General features: G+C 35.1%; 2 protein-coding genes and 1 non-coding gene across 6 annotated transcripts; 1 reads left to right on the top strand and 2 right to left on the bottom strand.

The window, feature by feature from the left end:
* Window positions 1-307: 307 nt before the first annotated feature.
* LOC138870309 (uncharacterized) lies at window positions 308-1,216 on the bottom strand. The gene has a single exon (XM_070148102.1). It carries the CDS (start codon window positions 1,214-1,216, stop codon window positions 308-310), a length of 909 nt encoding a protein of 302 aa, XP_070004203.1.
* Window positions 1,217-2,163: 947 nt separating this feature from the next.
* Window positions 2,164-2,270, top strand: LOC138872249 (small nucleolar RNA R71). The gene has a single exon (XR_011400716.1). It is a non-coding gene; the product is annotated as a small nucleolar RNA R71 (small nucleolar RNA).
* Window positions 2,271-5,772: 3,502 nt separating this feature from the next.
* LOC104225436 (probable WRKY transcription factor 20) lies at window positions 5,773-17,259 on the bottom strand. Of its 4 annotated transcripts, none has more exons than XM_070148609.1 (6): window positions 17,029-17,259; window positions 15,833-15,997; window positions 12,580-13,508; window positions 12,333-12,501; window positions 12,085-12,240; window positions 5,773-6,535 (listed from the first exon to the last, which is right to left on the bottom strand). In XM_070148609.1, exons 2-6 carry the CDS (start codon window positions 15,838-15,840, stop codon window positions 6,130-6,132), a joined length of 1,668 nt encoding a protein of 555 aa, XP_070004710.1. In that variant the 5' UTR covers window positions 15,841-15,997; window positions 17,029-17,259; the 3' UTR covers window positions 5,773-6,129. The 4 variants fall into 4 exon arrangements, with proteins under 4 accessions (XP_070004710.1, XP_009775524.1, XP_009775526.1 ...); XM_009777222.2 differs by lacking the exon at window positions 15,833-15,997 and adding an exon at window positions 16,582-16,652 and having other exon boundaries at window positions 17,029-17,258; XM_009777224.2 differs by lacking the exon at window positions 15,833-15,997 and having other exon boundaries at window positions 16,992-17,258.
* Window positions 17,260-23,859: the final 6,600 nt, after the last annotated feature.

Raw genomic sequence — 23,859 nt, 5'->3', positions numbered from 1 at the left:
CTTACCCAAGGGCTATCTGAAATTGGGTAAATAATATCTGCCGCTAGAAGCTTGACAATCTCCTTTTTCACCAGTTCCTGCATTGCAGGATTCAATCTCCTTTGGGGTTGGATTATTGGCTTGTAGCCATCTTCCATGAGGATTCTATGCGTACAAATTGCTGGACTAATCCCTTTGATATCCTCTACAGTCCATCCTAAGGCTCCTTTGTGTGCTTTTAAGACTTGAATTAGTCTTTCTTCTTGTTTTGCAGTCAAAGAAGATGAAATAATTACTGGAAATAATTCTTGCTCAAGATAAACATATTTTAAATGAGAAGGAAGAACTTTGAGTTCAATTTTTGGTTGACTTCTTCTGATTGCATCTCCTTATCCTTAGAATCTTTTTCCAGTATTTCGGCTTCTCTCCTAATTGCGGGATCATCATCTTGTGCGGTGCCTGATTTGGTCAAATATATTTTCATTGAATATGAAATTAATTGATCTTTGAATTCATCTGCAAGATCACTAATCATGTCAATAGAAAAGCATGAAGATGATGCCTCATCTCCTGAAAATCTTAGTATCTTTTGCATATCAAAAATGACTCTTTCTTCATCAACTCTCAAGATTAGTTGCCCTTGATGAACATCTATGATTGCTCTTCTTGTAGTAAGAAATTGTCTACCCAAAATTATCGGTTCATCAGGACATTCTTTCATTTCAAGTACTATAAAATATACAGGGAAAATAAACTTATCTACTCTTACAAGCACATTTTCAATTATTCCCTTAGGTTTCTTAGTACTTTGATCTGCAAACTGAAGAGAAATACCTATGTTCTTCATTTCACTAAGATCTAATTTTCTAAAGATAGAAAATGGCATCAAATTTATTGAAGCTCCAGAATCGCAAAGTACTTTTTCAAAATATACACCTCCCAAAGTGCATGGAATGGTAAAACTGCCAGGATCACCAAGTTTTTGTGGTAGCTTATTTTGAAATATAGCACTGTATTTTTCAGTAAGCATTACCACAGAAACTTCTTCCAATTTCCTTTTGCTTGACAAAATTTCTTTTAAAAATTTGGCATATGAAGGCATTTGCAACAAAGCATCAGTAAAAGGAATATTAATATGAATCTGTTTTAAGATTTCCAAAACTTTTGCAAATTGACCATCAAGCTTTTCTCGTTTCATTTTTTGTGGAAAAGGAATTTTCACAGGTGGGGCAGCCATTTTTTTAGAATTTTTTTCTTCCTTATTCTTTATTTCTTTCTCCTTTGATGGTTCAGATGGTTTTCAAAATTCTTACCCTTGTCTACCTGTTATTCTATCTGGTTCTTTTCTTGTTTGTCTCCATAAGGTTCATCAAGTTCCTTATCTGACTGTAAAGTGATGGCCTTAAGGTGCTCCTTTGGATTTTTCTCTGTATTGCTTGGTAAGGGACCCTGAATCTTTTCTGACACAAGAGCTGTCAATTGGCTTAACTGAATTTCCAGATTTTTGAGGGATAAATTTTGGGTTTCCATCTTTTCATCAGTGACCTTAATATATTTGTACAAAAGGTCATCAAGACTTGGATGAGCTTGTTGGGGCCTCTGCTGGTATGACCTTGTTTGTTGATATGGTCCTGCTTGCTGATAAGGTCTGTAACTCGGCTGCCCACGATTTTGACTTTGGTATCCCAGTGGACCCTGTACCGTTGTTTCTGGAAGCTTTGAGAGTTTTCTGCACCATTTGGGTTACTCCACTGAAATCCTGGATGCTTCTGTGCCATTGGACTCCCAAAAGGATGTGACTTGTAACCGATGACATTAACATGTTCATCCGTTTGATTGGTTGCTTGACATTCATGGTTCTGGTGGTTTCCTCCGCATATGTCACAAACCTCATAGTGGTTTGATTGTTGTGTATTCACCTGAAAAGATTCAAACTTTTATGCCAAAGAAACAATCTGTTGCGTTAGTGTATTTAAAGCATCAATCTGATTTACCGTAGCAGCATTTTTAATGATTACACGCTCAGATGGTCATTGGATAGCGTTCTCAGAAATTTCATTCAATAGTTGCAATGCTTCCTCTATGGTTTTGCCTATTACAGAACCTCCTGCAGCTACATCTATCACATTTCTAGCAGATGGTTTTAGCCTGTGATAAAAAATGTACAATTGCATATGTTCAAGAATGCCATGGTGTGAGCATTTTCTTAATATTGCTTTTAATCTTTCTCAAGCTTGATAAACTGACTCAGTGTCAGTCTGCAAGAAATTAGATATGTCTTGTCTTAACTTTGTTGTTTTAGCAGGGGAAAAATATTTATTTAAAAACTTCTGAGTCATCTGGTCCCATGTCGTAATGGACCCTTGAGGCAAACTTCGCAACCAAGTCTTGGCATATCCTTTTAAAGAAAAAGGAAATAGCCTTAACTTGATAGCTTCAGGAGGTACTCCATTTACTTAGCAGTTTCTACAAGTTTTAGAAAATCAATTAAATGACTATGTGGGTCTTCACTTGTATCACCAATGAAGATACAAGATTGTTGAATTGTCTGAATCAGGCCGGTCCTGATTTCAAAGTTGTTGGCTGCCACTAGGGGCTTGCTGATACTAGATTCACAGTTGAAGTGATTAGGTCTAGCATAATCCCTAAGGATTCTGTTTGCTGGCCTTGACTCCACTTCATCAAATTGCTCTTCTACATGGACTGGTGGTGGGATCCCAAGTGGATTAATGTCCTCTGCTTTCTGATTTTCCATTTCTTCACAAGTTGCTCCTTGAGAAGACGATGTTTGTTCTTTCCTGCGCAATTGAAGATATCTTTCAATTTCACGATCGTAATTAGCCAATTCTTTTATAGAAGAGTGGGTCATAAACTACTTAAAATTTTGAAAGTAAAAAAAAATAACATTAATTTCTAGTATAGTACTAGTAATTAATAACTAAACTAAAGTAAATTTCAAATATAAATAGTTAGTGAAGAAAAACAAATACCACAATATTATAGATAATAATACTAGTAATTAGTCTAGTAAAATAAAATAAAAATATAAAACAATGAAACTAACAAGTAAGCATCAGTAGTAATACTAACAATGAATTGAAATAGTATAGTATTATTAATTATAAACAAAAGTTGTACTAGTTAATAATAGTGATCAGTAAGAATAACATTGTAGAAGTACTAATAATAACAATAATAATATAATATTACATAAAAATAATTATAAATAAACAATGATAAGAAATAAATAATATGTAACAACAAACTATATTGAAAAATAAAAATAAAAGTGCGTCGAAGTACTGGCAATGAGAAAAAAATGATACAAGAGGTGATAGTACTAATAATAATTACACTAAATATAATGAAGGTAAGCTAATGATAGCAATAATAGGAAGAAGTACTAATATTTTTTTTTTCTTTTTAAAGTGCTGTTACAAAAAGAAAATAATAATATTAATATTACAGTAGTAGTTATAGTACTACTTAGTAATTAGTGATAATACTAGCAGATAAATAACAATAATAAGGTCTCAAATTAGTAATAAAATATTTAATCTGAAGTAGATATATGCCAATCCCTGGCAATGGCGCCAAAAATTTGACTAGGCCAATGTGTATAAGATTTTCCTGCTCGTGCTTTGTCAAATTCTAGTGTAGTTTATGATATCGTCCCACAAAGATTGGAACATCTATGCTACAGACTTTTAATATTTCAACTACTATTTGAGAGAATCAGATTGATGAAAAGTTTGTAAAATTAAAACTTGTTAAATACTTAACAAAATTAAACAACTTTCGAAAGATTTGTGATTTAAAAGAGTTGGGAATCGTTGAATTCACTTGATAATATATTATAATAAAATCTCACTTTCTACATGTATTTCTCTAAAGGATAATTGTTTATTGCTAATACAATTATATCTTATCTCACCCAGAATTAATCAACTAATAACACTCCGTGAGGTTATGTAATTAATTGAGTTAAAACTGGTGACGGTTAAATCGAAATATCTTCTGGTCTGAATTGTGCTAAATATAGTAAAAACTTCGTGAGAATATTTTTACTAAATCAATACTCTTGCGACTACAATTCCTCCGTGAGAAAAAATAATTGAGGTAAGCAAGATTACAGACTTTTAATAATAGCTTACTAATAATTACTCTCACTTCACTATTTTATTCAATAGTTACTATATATTAATTTTGCTCCGTGAGAATTACAAAATTAATATAAGAGTAACTTAAAGATAAAATATATAGAAGTGCTAACAATGATTAGTTAAAAACTATTATTATAGTACAATATAAAATATAAATAGAAAGTTCCAAACCAAGAATGTATTAAAACTGAGATAGTATTATAATATATATAGCAAGATTCATCAACTATCCCAACAAAAAAACATTACTCCATTATGAAGTAAGAAGAACCTAGTTTAGAAATACGAAGAATTGGTACAAAGATATTATTTTTCACAAAAGGATAACTACTAGGACTTAGGAATATTAGAGACAAAATAGAGACCAAGAATAGTTCTTCTCTGCTCAAGACTCGATGTCTTCTCTTCAAAATTCACACTCTATTTATAGAGTTTTCTTGCCTAAGGTTCTCCATAGTTGTAACTATGGAAATAGTAATTGCAACTATGGAAATTGTAATTGCAACTATGAAAATTGTAGGTGCAACTATAACTTTGCCAAATGAGTTTCATTCTGCAGAGGAAGAACCATAGTTTCAACTATACTTTGCTAGTTGCAACTATGTAATTTGCTTCATGAATTCCAATTGCCATTGTCGCAACTATGGTGTGCTATTTTTGCTTCTTCATTCCCGGTTGACTACTCAATTCTCACTCTTTTTTGCTTCTTTTCTTTAATTTTCATACGCTCTTCCTCCTGCGAAGTATGTTAGACAATATGGGAGAACATGGTATATTTATTCATGTTTTATTTAAAATCTTTAATATTTAACATATAAAAATATATGAATAAATTATACCCATCACCCCGTGATGCTCAAATCCTGGGTCCGCTCTGTCTTCGATAATCATGTTATTCGCATCTATTTGATGTATCATCACACATAGTCGTCATGTAACTCTTCGATAATCATGTCATTCGGATCTATTTGATGTATCATCACATGTCGTCATGTAACTCTTTGATTAATCATGTTATCCGCTAACAGCCACTCAGCCAGCCAAACCCCGGAGGTTAGGAAGATGGAATGAGGGTTACTTTGGACCTCATCAATCAGCAATATAGTGTAAACAAACTGTCTTAAACTTCTTTACAGTGGACAAATTACCTCCCATTCGTTCTAGCTACTCCACACTGGCCTTAAAAGTGCCTACTTTTCTTTCTTTTTTGAGCTCACTTTAAGCCGATCTTATTCAATGGATTGTGACTTTCTCACTTGAGCTTTCTATCGAATTTCCATTGATGGACTAGTGGACTCATTGGACTCTTCCATCTAAGATTGAGCCCGAAGCGAGTGAAACTTGTCCTTCATTTCATACCTCGGTCCGGTGCCTATGGGTTCTAGACCAATGACCTTTCCGTATTCGATTCAATCCTCTTTTCGTCTTGAATAGTAATAGTAGGGGCTCCAGTAGCAAATGAAATGAATAACTTCGACTTGGCAAGGATCCCCCCCCCCCCCCCGGCCCTACTTCTGAATGATTCAAAGAGAAAGATCTCAAATATCTGGAGTTTCTTTTGTATATTATATGGATGATCCGATCTGCTTGCAATGGCAAATGCTACAATCAAGACATTGCTAGAAAACTATTGTGAAAAATGTTGACTAGAAGAAAGAAATAGCAAAGATACAGCAGTAGTGCAGTTAAGCATCTGATTTTTCTATAAAAACTAAATGCCAGAAACTAAAGCAGCCTGATGAACTGTCGATAATTGGTTATTTATGATAAAACCTACATTCTTTTCTCGTTAGATGAGAAACATAAATTATACAGTGAATATACAAATCTCACACCTGCATCGCCCATAACGAGTTAGAAAGTATACTTATAGAAATATGACCATGAAGAGAATAATTGAACAATTTTGTAAGATTAGACGAATGGTGCTGAGCTAAGGAACTCTATATCTGGATAAGTTGATCACTTTGCATCAGAAAGTTCATACTCAATTTGCACCAATATGAACAACCATGTCAATATTAACATGTTTGTTTTCACCCGATTCACCTGATTCAATTCTTGACTCTCCAACATGTTTGTTTTCACCTGATTCAGATTTGGACTCTCCGACATGTTTGTTTTCACCTGATTCAACTTTGGACTCTCCGATATGTTTGGTTTCACCCGATTGAGATACATGTTTGGTTTCACCTGATTCCAATCTGGATTCTCCACTTACGCCTGTTAAACTGAGATCAGGCGCCGCTGTAATTTGGCTTAAAGTCCTAAACCATGACATGGTATGGTCATGCTGCCCTTCATATGTTGTAATGACCATTTTTGGATCATGGGATGCCCTCTCCACATGCTTCTTCACAGGGCAACCAGCAATTGAGCATCTGTAGTAACTCCTATAAATAAAGGAGAAGTTGGCATTAGAGAGAGAAGAGGAAATGGAATGAGAAAAGCTGACATAAAGTGGAAAATAAGAAACAAGGTATCAAAGCGACACACAACGTGATGGGGACTACAGAATATAAAGACAATTAATTTTGGCAATTAGAAAACATAGACGATTGTATTAATACATTATGCACGTTATACACTTCTATAGGCCGAGTGTCAAATTTCAGCAACTATGGTAATTGTTTACAAGATATGATCCTTCAAGCGACCATACATGTACTATAACCATGCTTATAGAAAACAAGCATAGTTCTTATTTGACAAAAACAGAAACTACTAGACTCATGTCTGATAACTGCTGAGTGCTAATTGCCATAATCTCAACCCCCCTCCCACAAACACAAAAAAAAAAATGCAAAACCCCCAAAAGAAAAAGGGTTTCTTTTGGCACGGTTGGATTTTTCCATGGACATCAAGAACATTGATTAAGAGGTTTTAAATTCAAAGTATATTTTTGCATTTTGGTATTCCAATTTAATACTGGGCATGTTTGGTGGTATTCTATCTTCTCTCTTTTTGAAAAAAAATGAAAATGGAAATTTTCTGTTGTAATGTTACATCTGATTTCTAAAGTCCATGTTGGACTTGAGAAGACTCAGAAGAATCCAGTTGAGAACATGTCTTACCAGGGTAAATGGAGGATCGCACAGGGACCATAGAAAAACTTTTCGCTTATATTAGGACAAGATAACAGAAAAATTGTACTAAAAATAGTAAAAATAACTCATGAAATTTGGGAGAGAGGTAGTAGCATTATTTTGATTGGATGCATAATTGCTTTCATTTCTTATAAAGTTCAGTCAAGAAGTTACAACGGAATCTGCCAGGCAACCACCACAGGTGCGAACCAAAGCATTGCAGGTGTGAACCAAAGCACTGCAGGTGCGACCAAAGCACCGCAGGTGTGATCATCTATAGAAGCATGGTTAGATTTCAGTGTCTTTCACCAAGATTATAGAGTCGGTATAGATAATGCTTCCATTTTTTTGACAAGGACCTATCCAATAATCTGGTAATATGATTAGAAAGGATCGCTTACCCAACTTAGGAGAATTGTGTGGAAAAATTATTTTTTATAAACTAATACAACTTAAATTAGAACTTAATAGTAACGTATAGGTGGATCTCAAACATGAGATTCAAAAGAATTCAGACTAGACAAGAAGAATTAAAATTCAATTTTAAACCTAGAAGTCATATAATCTTAACAGCGGCAAGCAACGTTTAGATAGTTTTTAGCAGAGGCGAACCCAGGATTTGAGCACGACGGGGGCACCACTGTATGCTAGTCACTAGCGATAAAATTCGGCATGTAACTCATTGAAAACTTAATGATTATGATGACTTATCATTTAAGTATTAACAAAAAAAGTTCTAAAGAAAAAGAAAAATAAATAAATAAATATATATATATAAATATATATATAGAGAGAGAGAGAGATTTCTTCGCAAAATGGATGCTATGGGAAGGCAAGGTGTTTGATTAAGCATGTTTCATACTTTAAAATTCTAGTTTTTAATAAATAAAAAAAAAGGGGGCAGTGATCAAAAGGGCGTTCAAACGTAAATTTATCAAAGACATATTAAAGAATTCAAGATAAAGAGTAAGGTAATACTAAAAGAACTGAAAAAGAGTCTCAAACTATTAGTTGTCATTGCCGAGTCAGATTGTTGAAAAAGGTTGTCACAAAATGATATGTATTTTTTCATTTATGGACCGATAAGTTGCAATTTGATGATTTCAATTTTAAGGGATGAATTTGAAAAAGAATAAAATTAATTAGGTTGACAATTATGTACTAGTACTAAACTATAATTGAATTCAAAAAAGGAAGAAGATAAAAGTTAAAAACAAAGCAATTTGCTATTAAATATAAATTACATTGTATTCAAAGAACTAAAATATTAATTAAGTTGACTATTATATATTAGTACTAAATTATAATTGATTCAAAAAAAAGGACAAAAGTAAAAAAATAAAGCAATTTGCTATTAAATATAAATTACATTGTACTCTAAATAGAAAGGAGGGAAAAGCTGAAAAGGAGTAGAAAAGGCAGAACAGACATAGAAAGGAGGGAAAAAAGCTGAAAAGGAATAGAAAAGGCTGAAGGTGGGATTCGAACTTGCATCACTTCCAAAATCAGAACTTAAATGGCCAATGCAGCCACTTGTCCAGTTAGTCTCTTTGTGTTTAGGGGGCACACTTAAAATATTTAAGGGGTCCCATATATATGTATATATATATATAGGATTTTTGCCAAGGCTAACGGGGTCCCGTGACCCCTCAACCCACAATGTAGGTCCGCCCCTGGTTTTTAGGGGTTGATTCCATAGCATCTAGGTCTTCTAGAGGCAATTGGAAAGTTCCAACACACCAACATAACACAAAAGGAACACAATTTAGAGTAAACTCTATGTTGCTTGGAACCTTCAAATTCTTTGCCGCACCCGTGTCAATCCAACATGGGTGTGGGTGTGGGTGTGGGCCGGATTTGGTGAACCTAACTTGGGTGCTTTGACTACACCTACGGCCAAGAAGTACATGTTGATTGGGTATTGGGTTTTATTTTGGGTTTATATCATACACATATTCACATAAAGTACTACAACACTAGCTATAAAAGAGATAATTTTATGAATAAAATATTAAGTGTTTACAAAGAATTTAATTTAATATATTCAATTAAATGTCGAAATATAAACTTACATATGTCATAATATACATTTATTTGTTGTAAGTTTTATAGGCACACAAAATTATGACATATTTAATGTCACAAGTTTCACAAGTCTTTCGTAGTTTTGTTCTTTCTTAAAACTTTGTGTCTAGCCAAACTTCGCCGCTATTAATTGAAATGGAAGGAGTATGAATCACATGCTTGGATAAAGTAGGAGGATTATTTAAGTTGATTAAACTAGTATTTTTTTATCAGGAAAGGTATTTTTACTACTTTTACTGTTGTTGTTTCTTTTATTTGGATATGCCTTTACTATTTTTGCTGGCAGTACTTTTCCTTTCCTTCTTACAGTATTTTCACCATATCTTTTTACTAGTTTTTTTTTTCAAACCGATTTTGAAAACTCTTTTCCTGAGCCGAGGCCTAACGGAAACAACATCTTTACCTCCCACAAGGTACGGTTAATGTCTGCGTACACCGCACACTTCCCAGACCCCACTTGTGGGATTAAACTGGGTATGTTGATGTTATTATAACTTAATACCCGTACCCATACTCCTTTACCATATCCCTGACTCCTAAGATAAAAAAGATACACTTTTATTAATTTTTAATTATGGGACGGTCATTTTTCATTTAACTGATTAACAATAATGTATTCAGATCACCTTGGTAATTTTGGTGCACTCGAGAAGGAATAGAAGCCATCAAAACAAGCTAAAACTTACGGGAAATTGAAATGGAAGTGTGGGTCTCAAAGACCAAATATTCGCTCTTATTTAATATTGTCGGTCTTACAAGTGTCTTATTGAACTAGCCGTACACTTTGGTAGGTATCCTCCTATCATATAGCATTTCAGCAGCACTCCACCATTTCATCACACACAAAGTGTTCAAACAGTAAGGGGTTCAATGAGCTGAATTGAGAGAGCTGTCTAGTGTAGCTTGATAGGAAGTCCCAAAGCGATAATGTGATGCCTATGTCGGAAGGCGGGTCAAGCAAGACTGGCAAGCTTCTGAAAAAGGGGTGCACATGTCACCTTAGGCGAATACCACATCAGAATGGGAGAGGAAAGTGAAGGGCTTTATAAGGCATGACACAAGTTCACATGGTACGCGCGCTTTTGGGGCTCAATGTGGCGTAGCCCGAAAGACAAACTTGTGTGGACCTAGGTTTAAAGCGGACAATACATGCCATGGGCTTGGGTTGTGACAAATATGATTTCAGAGCCGAATCTCCCTCAGTACGATGGTGGGGCAAACCTCAGTGTCCTCGCTGAGGGGGAGGGGGGAGGGGGGGTGAATTGTGATGCCCATGACGGAGGGCGGGTCAAGCAGGACCGGTAGGCTTCTAGGCTGGCAAGCTTCTAAAGAAGGGATGCACATATCATCTTAGGTGAATCCCACATCGGAATGGGAAAGGAAAGTGAAGAGCTTTATAAGCATGACACAAGTTCACATAGTACGCGTACTTTTGGGGCTTGAGGTACCGTAGCCCGAAAGACAAATCCGTGCAAGCTTAGGCCCAAAGCGAACAATACGTGACATGGGTTTGGGTCCTAACAAATATATAGAGTAGGTCGAAACAACGAATAATAGGAGGGAAAATGGGTCTAAGAATGGAACTATGGGCGAAAGAATGTACTTACTAGTTTGACATTGATATTATGTAAAAGAATCTGCGCATCCAACCCAAAACCTTAAGGCAAGAGTTGGAGTAGCCTAGGATCATTATAGACCTCTTTTGCAACACTTGCACAACCAATATGTGGCGTTACGTATCTTAACAGCATTCATTCAGATATATTAATAGTATGTAAATTAGGGTGACAATGACTTGACCATAACCGAATTAGGAACCGAGAAATCTCAGAGGGAAACGGCGCATGATTCGAAACTCAATGGATAATGGACGCGTCACTAAAATTGTTTATTACACATATGTTTTAAAGAAGAGAACAGAAAAGGAGCTCCACTGAAACAACTTCCTTTAAAAGGTTGTCCATGTTAGAAGAGTGACATATAGTGTACCTTGTTGACGCTGATAGCAAACAATATGACACATATAATCATGTGTATCTAGTTTGTGTGTGCATGCATAAAGATCAATCAGATGCATTCATTTAAGTTTGACCAAAGCCAAGACACATCTAGAGGCACCCCTATTTCCTATCCCACCACAAGTCTGTTATCCCCAAAAGAAAAGAAGAACCAATAGTTTTATACCAAAACAAAGAAAAAGAGGATTAGATATTCATGATACATATCTCCTTGGGAAAAACTCTGAAGCTTTGTGCTCAAACCATTGCACCTTATCAACCCTAACAAAGGAGTTAGAACATGTCGACTATATCTACTGTATAAGACGCATCTAACATACTCCTGCACTCCTATTCGCTCCACTATGACCTATGTAGAGATGTTTTAAAAACATGGTACAAATAACTGACTGCAGAAACCATTAACTACTTAGTCATAGGGGTGGACTACATTTAGACGTACAAATGCACAAATCTTCACTGTAAATCTATCTTTCCAGATTATCAGTAACTGCAGGAGAAAAAGTGGAAGTGAACCAAAAAGAAAGATCCTTTTTCCACCAATAGTCTAGTTTTCAAAATTACTAATAGTTTCAACATTAAATGTATTTGTGAGATTACTGTGTAACAGCTCTGCGCGAAAATATTCTGAGGATGAAAAAAGATAGTGAGGAAAGATAACACCTGATATTCAAAAGTGATGATAAAAAGAATCCTCGGGCACTGGCATACCAGATTTGCAAATATAAGTTTAAGAGTAATAATTATATGTACCTTGGATTTGGATTGCCTTTTACAAATTTTTGCCCATATTTGCGCCAGCGGTGACCATCGTTGACTATATCTACTTCGCTCACGGTCTGAACAATGTGCCGTGGTTCACTATGGGACTTAATAGGTGGAGTATCATCCTTAGCTATATCTTTTTTTCTGTTGCAAAATAATTGCATTAACTATTAACTTTAAGAGAGTATATAGATCTTAAAACACCAAAGACAAACACGGCATGGGATTTAACATACTGTCTTTTTGAGTCTGGACCACGATTCTTATCCACCTCATTTTCTAATTTATGTGGCTTCAAAGGCGTAACCTGCATAGCAGGTGATACAATGTCCAATGCAAGCGGGGCCTCTGATGGCTTACTAGGTTCACATGTTTCTCCAGGCACAGTAGATTTCTCGCCTTCAGCTAATAAATGTCACAAAATAAAATTAGTAAAGATTCTAGATCAAAGAAACTCATAATTCGCTCAGAAATTTTGAGTACCTTCTTCTGATGCAGTGAGCATTGGAATGTCTGGTTGTCTCATTTGCAAAGGGACCACCAATCCAGGGGGGGTCTGCGGACCACTTGGAGTTTTCGGATGTTCATGCTTCCCAATATAGTGGACATCTGTAATATGCCCGTCATGTGATCTCTCCACTTGCTTTTTTGCTAGGCAATTAGGGTATGTGCACTTATAATAACTCCGAGTAAACTCATTTCCTCTGACAAGCTTCTGACCATACTTTCGCCAGTTATATCCATCTTCTAATGGTTTTTCAGGTAACTTGAAGAGAGTATTACCACGATCAGATGGCAACCCATGGCCACTAGTATCAGGGTTTCGCCTCGGTTGCAACTTATCCAAAGTTTTCTCAGGCCTTGCGGGATAAGTCACTAGTTGTTGATCAGATCGTGATACAACTACCTCCATGGTCTGACTTTGTATTTGATCTGAAGAATTTGATGCCTTATTAGATAATGGGGAAACCACTTTCTCTATTACACCAGATTCTGATCCACATGACTTTGCATCTGAGTCCTTTGGTAAAATAAGAAGATGACTACATCCAGATGCATCACCCTCACTCTTAAGACCCTGTTTCTGCCGCACAGTTTCTGACTGGTACTCTTGTACTTTAGAAAGAGAAATATCTTCTTGATTAGATTGTGACACATTATTTGACACGTCTTGGCATGTTGAAGGATGTGTAGTTTCCTCTTGATTACTTTTTGATGCTTGTGCGTCAGTAGCAGGACTCAGTCTCTTCTGCAATTCACCAGAAACAACATCAGCTGAGATTGATTCACAGCTCCCTTTCTCTTTTAACTCTGGGTTGTTGGTTGCAGGGTCAGGATCAGTGTCTGGCTTCGGCTGTAAATTCTCGGAGGGAACTTTGTTTGTTGCCTCTTCTCTAGGGGTACCCATTATCCTGCGCAAGACCATCTTTGAATCATGAGAACCAAATTATACACAGTTTCGGCAGGATAAGAAAGTACAAATATATGGGCAAATGAAACCTTATTCTAGTTATCATGCTGTGCATTTTAAAAAAAAAAAAAAAAAAAAAAATGAAACAGGAATAGTAGATGCTGTGAGTTAACACTTCAATACTTATCAATTGTTGATATTGGATCTATTTGAACAACAGCTACTACCCCTCAGGATCTATTTGAACATGAATAAATAATTCCAATGATCTGAGAACAGAAGAAAATAGCTGTTCATGGGAAAGGGAGCATTCCATTGACAATACCACTGACTGAAATTTAAGAGTGAAATTCTAGATATTCAGGTTTAAGTTGTTTCAGACAAATAAAATCCAAAAATTGTTTACACAAGATATCTTGGTAGTCAATTGCGTGAGTCACTACTTTCTTATTTCGTTTGACTACCATACATGTCCTTCGCTATGTAAGATCAACAAAAAGCTCGGGAAATGTTGCTCAAGAAAATGACACATTCTGTTAAAAAAATTTGAACAAAAATAAGAGAAAATTAATAACACAGAAAAATAGGAAGTAAACTACTGAAAAGCAAAGAAGAGAAAGCTGCCTTCATTTTGCAAGTTACAAACTATACATATTTTCATATTTGGTCTTTTCTTCTTGTCAATTTCACACTACTGGAGGAAGTACCTTACTTATGCGCAATGACAATGAATCTTCCACGTGAGAGTCACAGTCACCAAACTTTTACAGGAAAAAAATCACAAGACCAATTCGGGTGGAAATGGACAGTAAACCATTAATTAGCTGAAGGATTAAATTAGGATAGAGGGGTTAAAAATACAGACAAGGGAATAGTTTGAAGGGTTTAACATGATGAGATAGTAATATCTTTTATAAAGATGATGAGATAGTAATATATAATAATTTCTTTTTGATAGGGAAGATAGTGATATATATAATTGAAATCACCATTTCATTACAACCTTGTTTTGATGACAAATGTTCTAAACTGTCAATAGAATTATCGCGGTCAATATCATTATTATAATTATTATTATTTTTGATAATGGTAAAGAAGTAAAAAAGAAGGATTATAATTTGATTCATTAAATCAGGATTTTCAATAACTAGCAAAGATGAATAAATAAATTTAGGCTTTTGAATCACTGGTTGCATGCCTTGAAAAGACCAAAACAGTTTGCAATTTATAAGGGAATTAGCATTTTGCTATAACTATTGTTTCTCACAAGACCAACAAGGATGGGCATCTCTTTTTTTTTTTACTTTTTTTTTATAATCGAGAAATCTACAAGCGCCAACGGCGCATAACTCGAACCTCAATGGATAATAGGCCTGCCCCTTTGCCCTTCTCCACTTAAATACCGTGTTTTTGCATGTGGTAAGGTTCGAACCTGTGACATGCGCCTAACCCACACATCACGAGTTGTGCTCTTGCCACTAGACAAAACCCTGGAGGCAACAAGAATGGGCATCTCTAAGCAGGGAGGATATACATAGTGTGATCTTTCAACCATTTGCAATAAAGTACTATGTAGTTTCTTTACTATGTGGTTCTTTGTTAAAGGTCCATCTTCAAGAATATCTTATGAGTTACTATATACAATCAAGAGCTCAATTGAGTTTACTTTTACACTTCGCAACATCTTTTTTTTTTGAAATTGGTAACATTTGTATTAGATATAAACATGACTACACTAATTCAGTGTTCCAAACTATAAACCAATAAACTAGTCAATAAACTTTTACACTTCGCAACATCTAAATAAACCAAAAGTAACATTTTACTCCACCCACTCATTGGAAAATCATCCATGTTCCAAACTATAACTCAATAAACTAGTCAACATCACACATTTTTATCTTTAAAACGCCTAATAGCTAATCAAGACCTCTAATTTTGAGGCACAGAAAGTAACAAATTTCTCAACCATTGTGACAAGGAGGATGATATTTATATGATTCGTAATTAATACTTGTATTTATTTTAACCATTACAACCACAATATCGCAAACCATATCTTAAATTTCCTTTCTTTTTTGACCTCTACACACTTCTTCACCTAGGAAAGGGAGGAACATTAAATAGAATACTGAAACTAAGCTGGAAAAATAGATAACATGTCATGCAAAATATGTAGTTTCTTTCTCGCTCTCTTTTCATAAGTCTGAAGCAATCTTTATATTAGATTGTAGCTAGATTTTATGTGTGGAAGGAACAATTTGTAATAGTTTACAACTTCTTTCACGTTCTGAGCCGAGGGTCTTTCGTAAACAGCATCTCTACCTCCACATGGTAGGGGTAAGGTCTGCGTACACTTTACCCTCCTCACTCCCCAGACCCCACAATGTGGGATTACACTCGGTATGTTGTTGTTGTTGTTACAACTTCTTCTAGGTGATAGTGCTGAAATTTGTAGATGTATGTTATTACTTGAATATTTCCCCGTCGCTGTACACAAACCAAAACAATGGTCCATCTTAATTCTAGATCAATGAATATCAAGAGCTGAACTATGCCCTCATCATTCCTAACAGGAAGCAGATATTTGGGAATCAATAATTCACAAAAAGATAGACAGGGAGAGAAGCAGGGGTTATACAATTCTATGAGGATACAATTAGAAGAGCGCATGTATCGTGAAATAATGATGCTATAATATACTGCATGGAGATGAGAGAAGCTGCTGGTACAACTTTTCCAACCAGAAAAGGGCACAAGGCAAATGGACAAGAAACCTCTAGATGATAATAGACACGGAACGCCAATTTCAGAAGCTATAACCATGAAAAATTCTGCTATTCTATGACATGTCAGAAATGGAATTGGTGTCATTAAAGAGTTAACTAAACTCTAGGCTGTTTCTTTTGGAAATGACCAGAAAAGGGACTTAGAAATCTAGGAAGCCTCTCATATTGAACCATAACCTAAGCAAACCAATCAATTTTCATGATCATGTGAAGCAACATGAGTTCCAAAGCAAATCTTGGGACAATTGCCAGAATTCATATTTAAGCATTGGTGAGCAGAGTTACCAGTACATGTGCCGGTGTGAGGTAGCAGGCACCAGGTGGACTAATCAAAGTGCTCGATGGCTCATATACCACTGTCATTCAACAACAATCCTATTTAGCAATGACTACATATGTTTATTTAAAAAAAATGGGCTTTTTCCTAAAAGAACCTTATGCTCAACATCATCCAGTCCACCAGCCATTAAAAGGGAACAAAAATCAAACAGAAAGGAGAAAATTTAGCACCAAAGCACAGGAAAATCTAAGGGCAGACAGCTACATGAACTTAATAAAGAACAAGTCTTTAATCAGTAAAATCCCTAAAATGTAACTAAATTCTACAACACTCAAGAAAAAGATAAAAACCCAGAAACAGTAGCACAAAAAACAAAAAACTAAAGAATTGAAAGTCAAATTGAACAAACTCTTACAAATTCAAGAACCCAAATTCACAAAGCTAATTTGTACCTTTTTCCTGCTTTATTTTGCCCCTATATTCTCCTGGGAAGTTGGGGTCTATATCAAGAAGCTGGTCATTGACTTGGACCAAGTACTATATAGCTCTCAGAAATAAATACTACCAGTATACAAAAAGTATAAGTAATTAAGAAGCTGAACAAATTGAGAAAAGGTCATTAACTGTGATGTTGAAGGAGGAGTAATTGTTCAACCTTTGGATTGGAGTGGGAGAGAGTGAAGTCAGCCGTTGGATTTGTTTAACAAACTTTTTTAAGAGAGAGGGGGGGGGGGGGTTAATCTTAATCAGGAAATAGACCATTGAGAAATTGGCTTTGTGATTTATGAGGAGAATCCTACTATTTTTACCTTAATGGGTGTCAGTGATGTCCCCTCCAAATAATGACACGTGGGTCATATTGATTCCACCACATCAAAGTCAGAGGTTTTTGTTTTTGACTTCTTCCTTTTTACTACTCCTTTTTTTTTTCCAACAAATTATATTAACACAAAAAATAATTGGTATACAACTTTCCACAAAGAGACATGATCAACAAGTTCACGCCCCTTGGTCTCGAGTAGAAAGAGCAGAACGCTTAGCAGGGGCGGACCCATATGGTGTCAACTGACCCCGTTTCACTGAGAAATTACACTAGATATATTAGTAAATTACAATTGAAACAGCGAAAATACGAGTAGAAATACAAATTTGAACCCGCTTTATCAAAGTGCATTGTCTGTTGAGTTTATTTTTTCTCTTGAAATCAATAAACATTATTTTACGGTTTTACCTACTTCAAAAATTACCCTATCTACAAAGTGAATTTTATTTTGTTTCTTTCTTTAATTTTGATAAAACGTAAAAGCATATTTGTTTAAATTATTTAAGAACAAAAAAAAGTGTTCAAACCCTACTTGTCTCACCCGATACTATTTATAAGTTATATGAATAGCCACCGCCACATTTAATTGAACCCGCTTGTATAAAATTTTGGGTCCGCCATTGACACTTATATTGCTGATAAGATTAAGAGACCGTTTGGATTAGCTAATTTGAAGTAGCTGATAAGCATTAGGTGCTGAAAAACACTTTTAAGTGTTGAAACTGATTTAATAAATAAGCAGTTACGTGTTTGGATACAAGTGTTGAAATTGATAATAAGCTGTTGCAGTATTTGATAAAAAAATGCTGATAAGCTTTTTTCTGTTAAAATGACTTAAATAACCTTAGAAATGTTTACGCTTATAAGGGCGTAATTTCTTCAAAATTTTAGATTCCATATCGATTCAAATACAAAATATTCTATTTGTCATTTTATTTTAAATACAACTGTGTTTAGATAAGATAACTTTTATGATAAATATAATTTATTTTAAGATAAGCATATAATCATAAGTTATAATAATTAATAAATTGATAAAAGTTTTTCAGTAAAAAATAAACCTAAATAGGACAAAATATTTGAAGAGAAACAAACATTGTCTTCATCACCACAGCACTTAGAAAGCAATACACCAAAAATTTAATATGTCCTCTTTTATTAGATACAGTTCAAAGATTAATACACAATCACATAAATACAAATATGCAAAAGAATAGAGAGTTTGATTATCTTAAATAGTAAATGAGAATTGCAGTGAGTATCGATGTAAGAGTTTTGTTCCAAAAAAAAGAATAGTTTAAGGATAAAATAGTAAAAATCTTGGTCAAATTTAAAGTGCTTATAAGCACTTTTAACTTTACCAAACGCGTAGATAAGCTGAAAAATGCTTATAAGCTAGTTTGACCAACTTATAGGCTTAGTCAAACACCCTCTAAAACCACTTCAAATAACATAATTGCAGCCATTTGGTGCAACCTCTAACTAAGGAAGTCTAACGAGCTGGGTCAACCCGTTTTCGGACCGGCCCAGACCGGTTGATATCAGAACCGGCCCGGACCGGTACAAAAGGGGCCGGGTGGGCTAGGTTAATGGGGTAAGGGGAGTTGGTCCGATCACCTTAGTTTCACCGGTTAACCGGACCGGTCAAAACTGGCCAACGCGATTCACTGTAAAACCGGTTAACCGGCCCAGACCGGTTTAATAGCTACTTTCAATTTTTTACTTTTTATTTTTAATTGTTTCTGACTTTCTGACCATTGGCAAAGGTCTACTGGGCCAAGGGGTCGTTGCCCATCGGCTATTTTGCACAAATAGCCCTTTTTTTTTTAAATTAACACTTTTTGTAATGACCTAATTAGCCCTTTGAAAAACTACAAATATATCCCACTCTTCTTCATTTCTTCACTTATCTCTCATTTCTCAAACTCATATTCTCAATTATCGTTCTCTCATTCTTCACCTAAAGTGCAATCAAGTATTTGGCTCTCATTTTTTTTGGAATCAAGTATGAGAATTGAGCATCCTATAGAATGGGGCTCTGATGGAGATGGAAATCAAGCAACTCTAAACCCTATGACTGGAGGACTTATGAAATATGATAAAATGAAGGATCGTGAGGAGTTAGCAAAAATGATTGCTTTGGGTTGTCTACCTTTTTCTTTTGCTTCTTCATCGTATATTATTATGTATATTCAAAGGATTTATAATCCTTTATTTAAAGGTATCCCTAGAAGTACTAGTAGATCTGATATCTTTAGACTTCATGGACAATATCAAACATACATATGTTATTGTTTAGCCACCTTCCTTGTAGAGATTCTCTAACTTCTGATATTGCCCATGCTGTTAATGGAAATGATTATTTGACAATTACATGTCATTGGATAAAGGATAATTATTGTGTGCAAAAACGTATTATAGCTTTTAAATATGATGAAGATCAGAGTCATACTGCTATGTTTATAAGTACCACTATTTGCGAAGGGCAGTTGGTGTTATTCAAGGAAATAATAGACAATCTAGAATTATGGAATTTAAGAATAAGTGTACCAAGCATAACCTTAAGCATAGATTCATGCGAGACGAAATTGTTACTAGATGGAATTATACATATATATTTTTAAAATGTTGCTACAAATATAGATTCCCAATAACTGAAGTTGCTAATGCGCATTGTACTGATCCAAACCGTATATTAACAACTACTACTTGGGAAGCCATTAATGATGTTGTTAAATTTTTACATAAATTTTATACAACTACTATTGAGTTTTCTATAGCATATTACCCTACTGTTACTATGGCTTTAGTACATATAGCTGAAATTTCTTTTCTACTATTTGAATTTAAGAAGAAAGAAAAATATAAGGATGTTGTTGAAAAAATGCAAGCAAAATTCAAAAAATATTTCTTTCCAATTCATCCGATTTATTTAATTGGTGCTATTTTAAGTCCTTCTATTAAGACGTCTGATTGTCACCAATTAATCAATGCTTTATATACTTATATGGAGATTGGACCAACTGAAATCCCAGATATATATGTTTGTATGGACAAGCTAAATGATTCTTTACAACAATTATATAATTATTATGCAAATATATTTGATGATGATGCTCTTAATGTAGGCAATATTAATGTCACTATGCATTATACCACTTCTACTACTGTGGATGATGATGAAGGCCTTGATAGTTTTAATATTTTTTTTACATATTCTAACACTCAAACCACTAGTAAGAACATTGATGAACTTCAATTCTACTTGCAAAAGCAAAAAGAGCCTCGCACAAAGGAATTTTACCGTTGGGATGGGGGCATGAGAATGGAAAGCAATTTTCTGTTCTTTCCGCTATGGCTCGGGACGTGCTGAATGTGCCAATTTCAACTGCTGTATTAGGGGTGTTCAAAAACGATCCAAAACCAAAAACCGAATCGAGCCGAAGTTTAATGGCTTACTGGTAACGGGGTTAACGGCTTAACGGACGGAGAACAGATTGAGATTTTTTTATTAACGGCTTATCGGTTTGGGGGCGGATTATTCAATTTTCTTGACGGATAATCCGTTAACCCGTTAAGAATATATATATATATTCAAAATTTATTTTGATTTATATATATTAAATATAAAAAAAAAAAAACCTTGACTTTAGTTTCCACTTTCCAGTACTCTGTCTGTCTAGTGTCTAGGACTAATGTTACTTGCAGTGACCTGGAGCTAAAGCTAGTTGGTATATTATAAGTCAAGTTCATCGAAGCCAAAGAGTTGACTAATAAAGACATCATTGAGAAGTCTGATCCTTTTGTTGAGTTGTTTATACGTCCACTACGCGATAGGACAAAGACCAGCAAAGTTATTGTAAGAGAACTTCCATCTATTATTGTCCTTCTTAATTTATTTATCTCCTGATGAGGAATGTATAACGCCAGATTTTGTTTCCTTTGTTAAGGATAACTGTTTAAATCCAATCTGGAATGAGCACTTTGAGTTCATAGTTGAAGATATATCCACTCAACATTTAACAATTAGAGTTTATGATGATGAAGGGATTCAGGCTGCTGAATTCATTGGTTGTGCTCGAATAGATTTGAAAGACCTTGAGCCCGGTAAAGTGAAGGATGTGTGGCTGAAACTGCTCTAGGATCTGGATATACAACGGGACAACAAAAACAGAGGATAGGTAAGAATATGTTGATATGTATGTCTGGTGTAATTTCGATTTGTGAATATGTATGATAGGTCGATAAACCGCCCAATAACCGCCTGATAAGAGCTAAACCGATACCAATCCGCCCGATATCTTATCGGGTGGCCAACGGATTAGTGCATTTAAAAGCCGATAACCGTTAAGTCAAACCGTTAAGAGTAATTAACCGCCCAATCCGCCCGATAAGCAGCCCTATGTTGTATCAAAAAGTGCATTTAGCCAAGCAAGACAACAACTTGGAAACACCTGTCACTCATTGGGAAGCAATGCTTTGGAAGTTTTAGTATGTTTCAAAGATTGGATTAGATCGAAACGAAGAAATCAAGGACGTGAAGATGTTGATAGCCCAGAAGACAAAGAACTTGGAGATATATTAACACATGGTAACCTATCTGAATTTAACACTACAGAAGAAGGTCAATCAGTTCATATTGATTATGAAGAACTTATTAAGGCAATGCAAAACTTTTGAATTTACTCTTTTTTGTTAATTTACTATTTTACTTGTTGTTAAATGTAAATCTTTCAATTTGTAAGTTTGAATTTTTAAATAAATGTAGCATTTGCAATTTATAAGTGCAATTTTTTTCCCATCTTCATTGTATTCTTTATATTTTTATTTTATATTAATATAACTTACAATAGTTATACAAAATACAAATTAAAATTAAAAATTTCACTAACCCTGACCGGCCTCTTGTACCCGTAACCCTTACGGTTCATTTTTTACCCGAATGAACCCAAACCCGTAAAGCCCGGTACTCCCTAACTCGTAACTGGCCCGGTTCGAAACCCGGACAGTTTCAACTTTTCCCTGCCCGGCCCACCCGTTTAACAACCTTACCTCTAACCAACTGAAACCAAATTTAAATAACTTAAACTATAATGATAGAAAAATCTCAACAACAATCGCGAGAAACAAATTCTGTATCAGGATCACCATTCCTAGGAGTAATAGAAGCATCACACAAACTAGATGTCCCGTTGGGATCATCATTCCTAGTTGTAGTAGAGTAAATTAGGAACATCCCAAAGCTAGGCAAATAATTACAAATATCTTCCAAGAAGTTTTTAACACAAAGAGATCCTTAGCTTATCTGCTAAGAAAGCTGCCTTAGTACTGCACGGTGGATTTGCAAATTGGTTGGTTCCAATCCAGCTTGGCTACCTTGATCCTTCCTTCGCCAAAATATGTGCCACTTTGTTTCCTGCCCTATGTTTGTACTGGATTATCAACTGTGCAATAACAACCTGCAATCATATATGATAAAACAATAAATAGGAGAAATTAACGTTTTCTAATAGTGATAGAGCCTGAGTGGAGTCCGTTTCTATCTCCAATGGGAACAGCTTGGGGTGCAGTGCAAGCAGCAAACCAAACTTGATAGCAAGTAGTTCTTCACGAGTGTGATTCATAACATTCATACCATAAGAGAATCCCCCCATCAGTGTTTAACTTAACAGAAATGGTATTAATATTCCTGGGATTCGTTGGCCTGATTGTCAAAAGTTTAAATGCGCATACAAACAAAGCTCTGTGAAGGATCATTGGTAACATAATTATTGTGATTTCTTTTGGTCCAAAGGTTCCAAAGGCTAAATGCATAGAAATCCTCCCAGATGAAAATATTACCAAAAAGTTGTGGTTTTTACTTCTCACCACATCAAGCCAATGCTTATCATTAGTAGGGGTATTGTTAAAATTAATGCCAATTTGACTCCAATAACTAGCGGCAGTGATGCAGTCCATAAAAATGTGCTTAACAATTTTAGAGCTGGCTCTGCAAATCATGCAAGTAGGGTCGATATTCATGCCAATGTTATACGGAAATGATCTAGTAGAAAGCCTATTATGATAACATTGTCATAAGAAAGTTGTTAGGAACACAGATCCACTCAAATATAGTATAGCGGAGGTAACCACATTTATGATACTATAAACAAAGTTAGTACTGAACATACCATTACTATTCATAGACCAGAAAGGGATATCTTTAGTATGAGGGTACAAGGAGGGGTTAGTTTACTAATACTATATGTAGTTGTTAGAACATATCTAGCGGAAGCAAGCATACAAATCAGGCATCAAATACATGTGAACTAGACAACGCAATAATAACGAGATTGGAAGCACTAACCTCTTGAAGTAGTTGCACAAACCTTCCAAGCAGCAAGAATTCAGGGCTGCAGTCTTTTGCTATTTGCTTAGTAAAACCTCGGACGATTTTGCTATTGGGTGGACAAGAACAATA

This window comes from Nicotiana sylvestris, chromosome 6 (assembly GCF_000393655.2).
Source record: "Nicotiana sylvestris chromosome 6, ASM39365v2, whole genome shotgun sequence".
NCBI classification, from domain to species: Eukaryota; Viridiplantae; Streptophyta; class Magnoliopsida; order Solanales; family Solanaceae; genus Nicotiana; species Nicotiana sylvestris.
The sequence above is the reverse complement of the archived record's forward strand: the minus strand, read 5'-3'. Positions and strand labels throughout refer to the sequence as shown.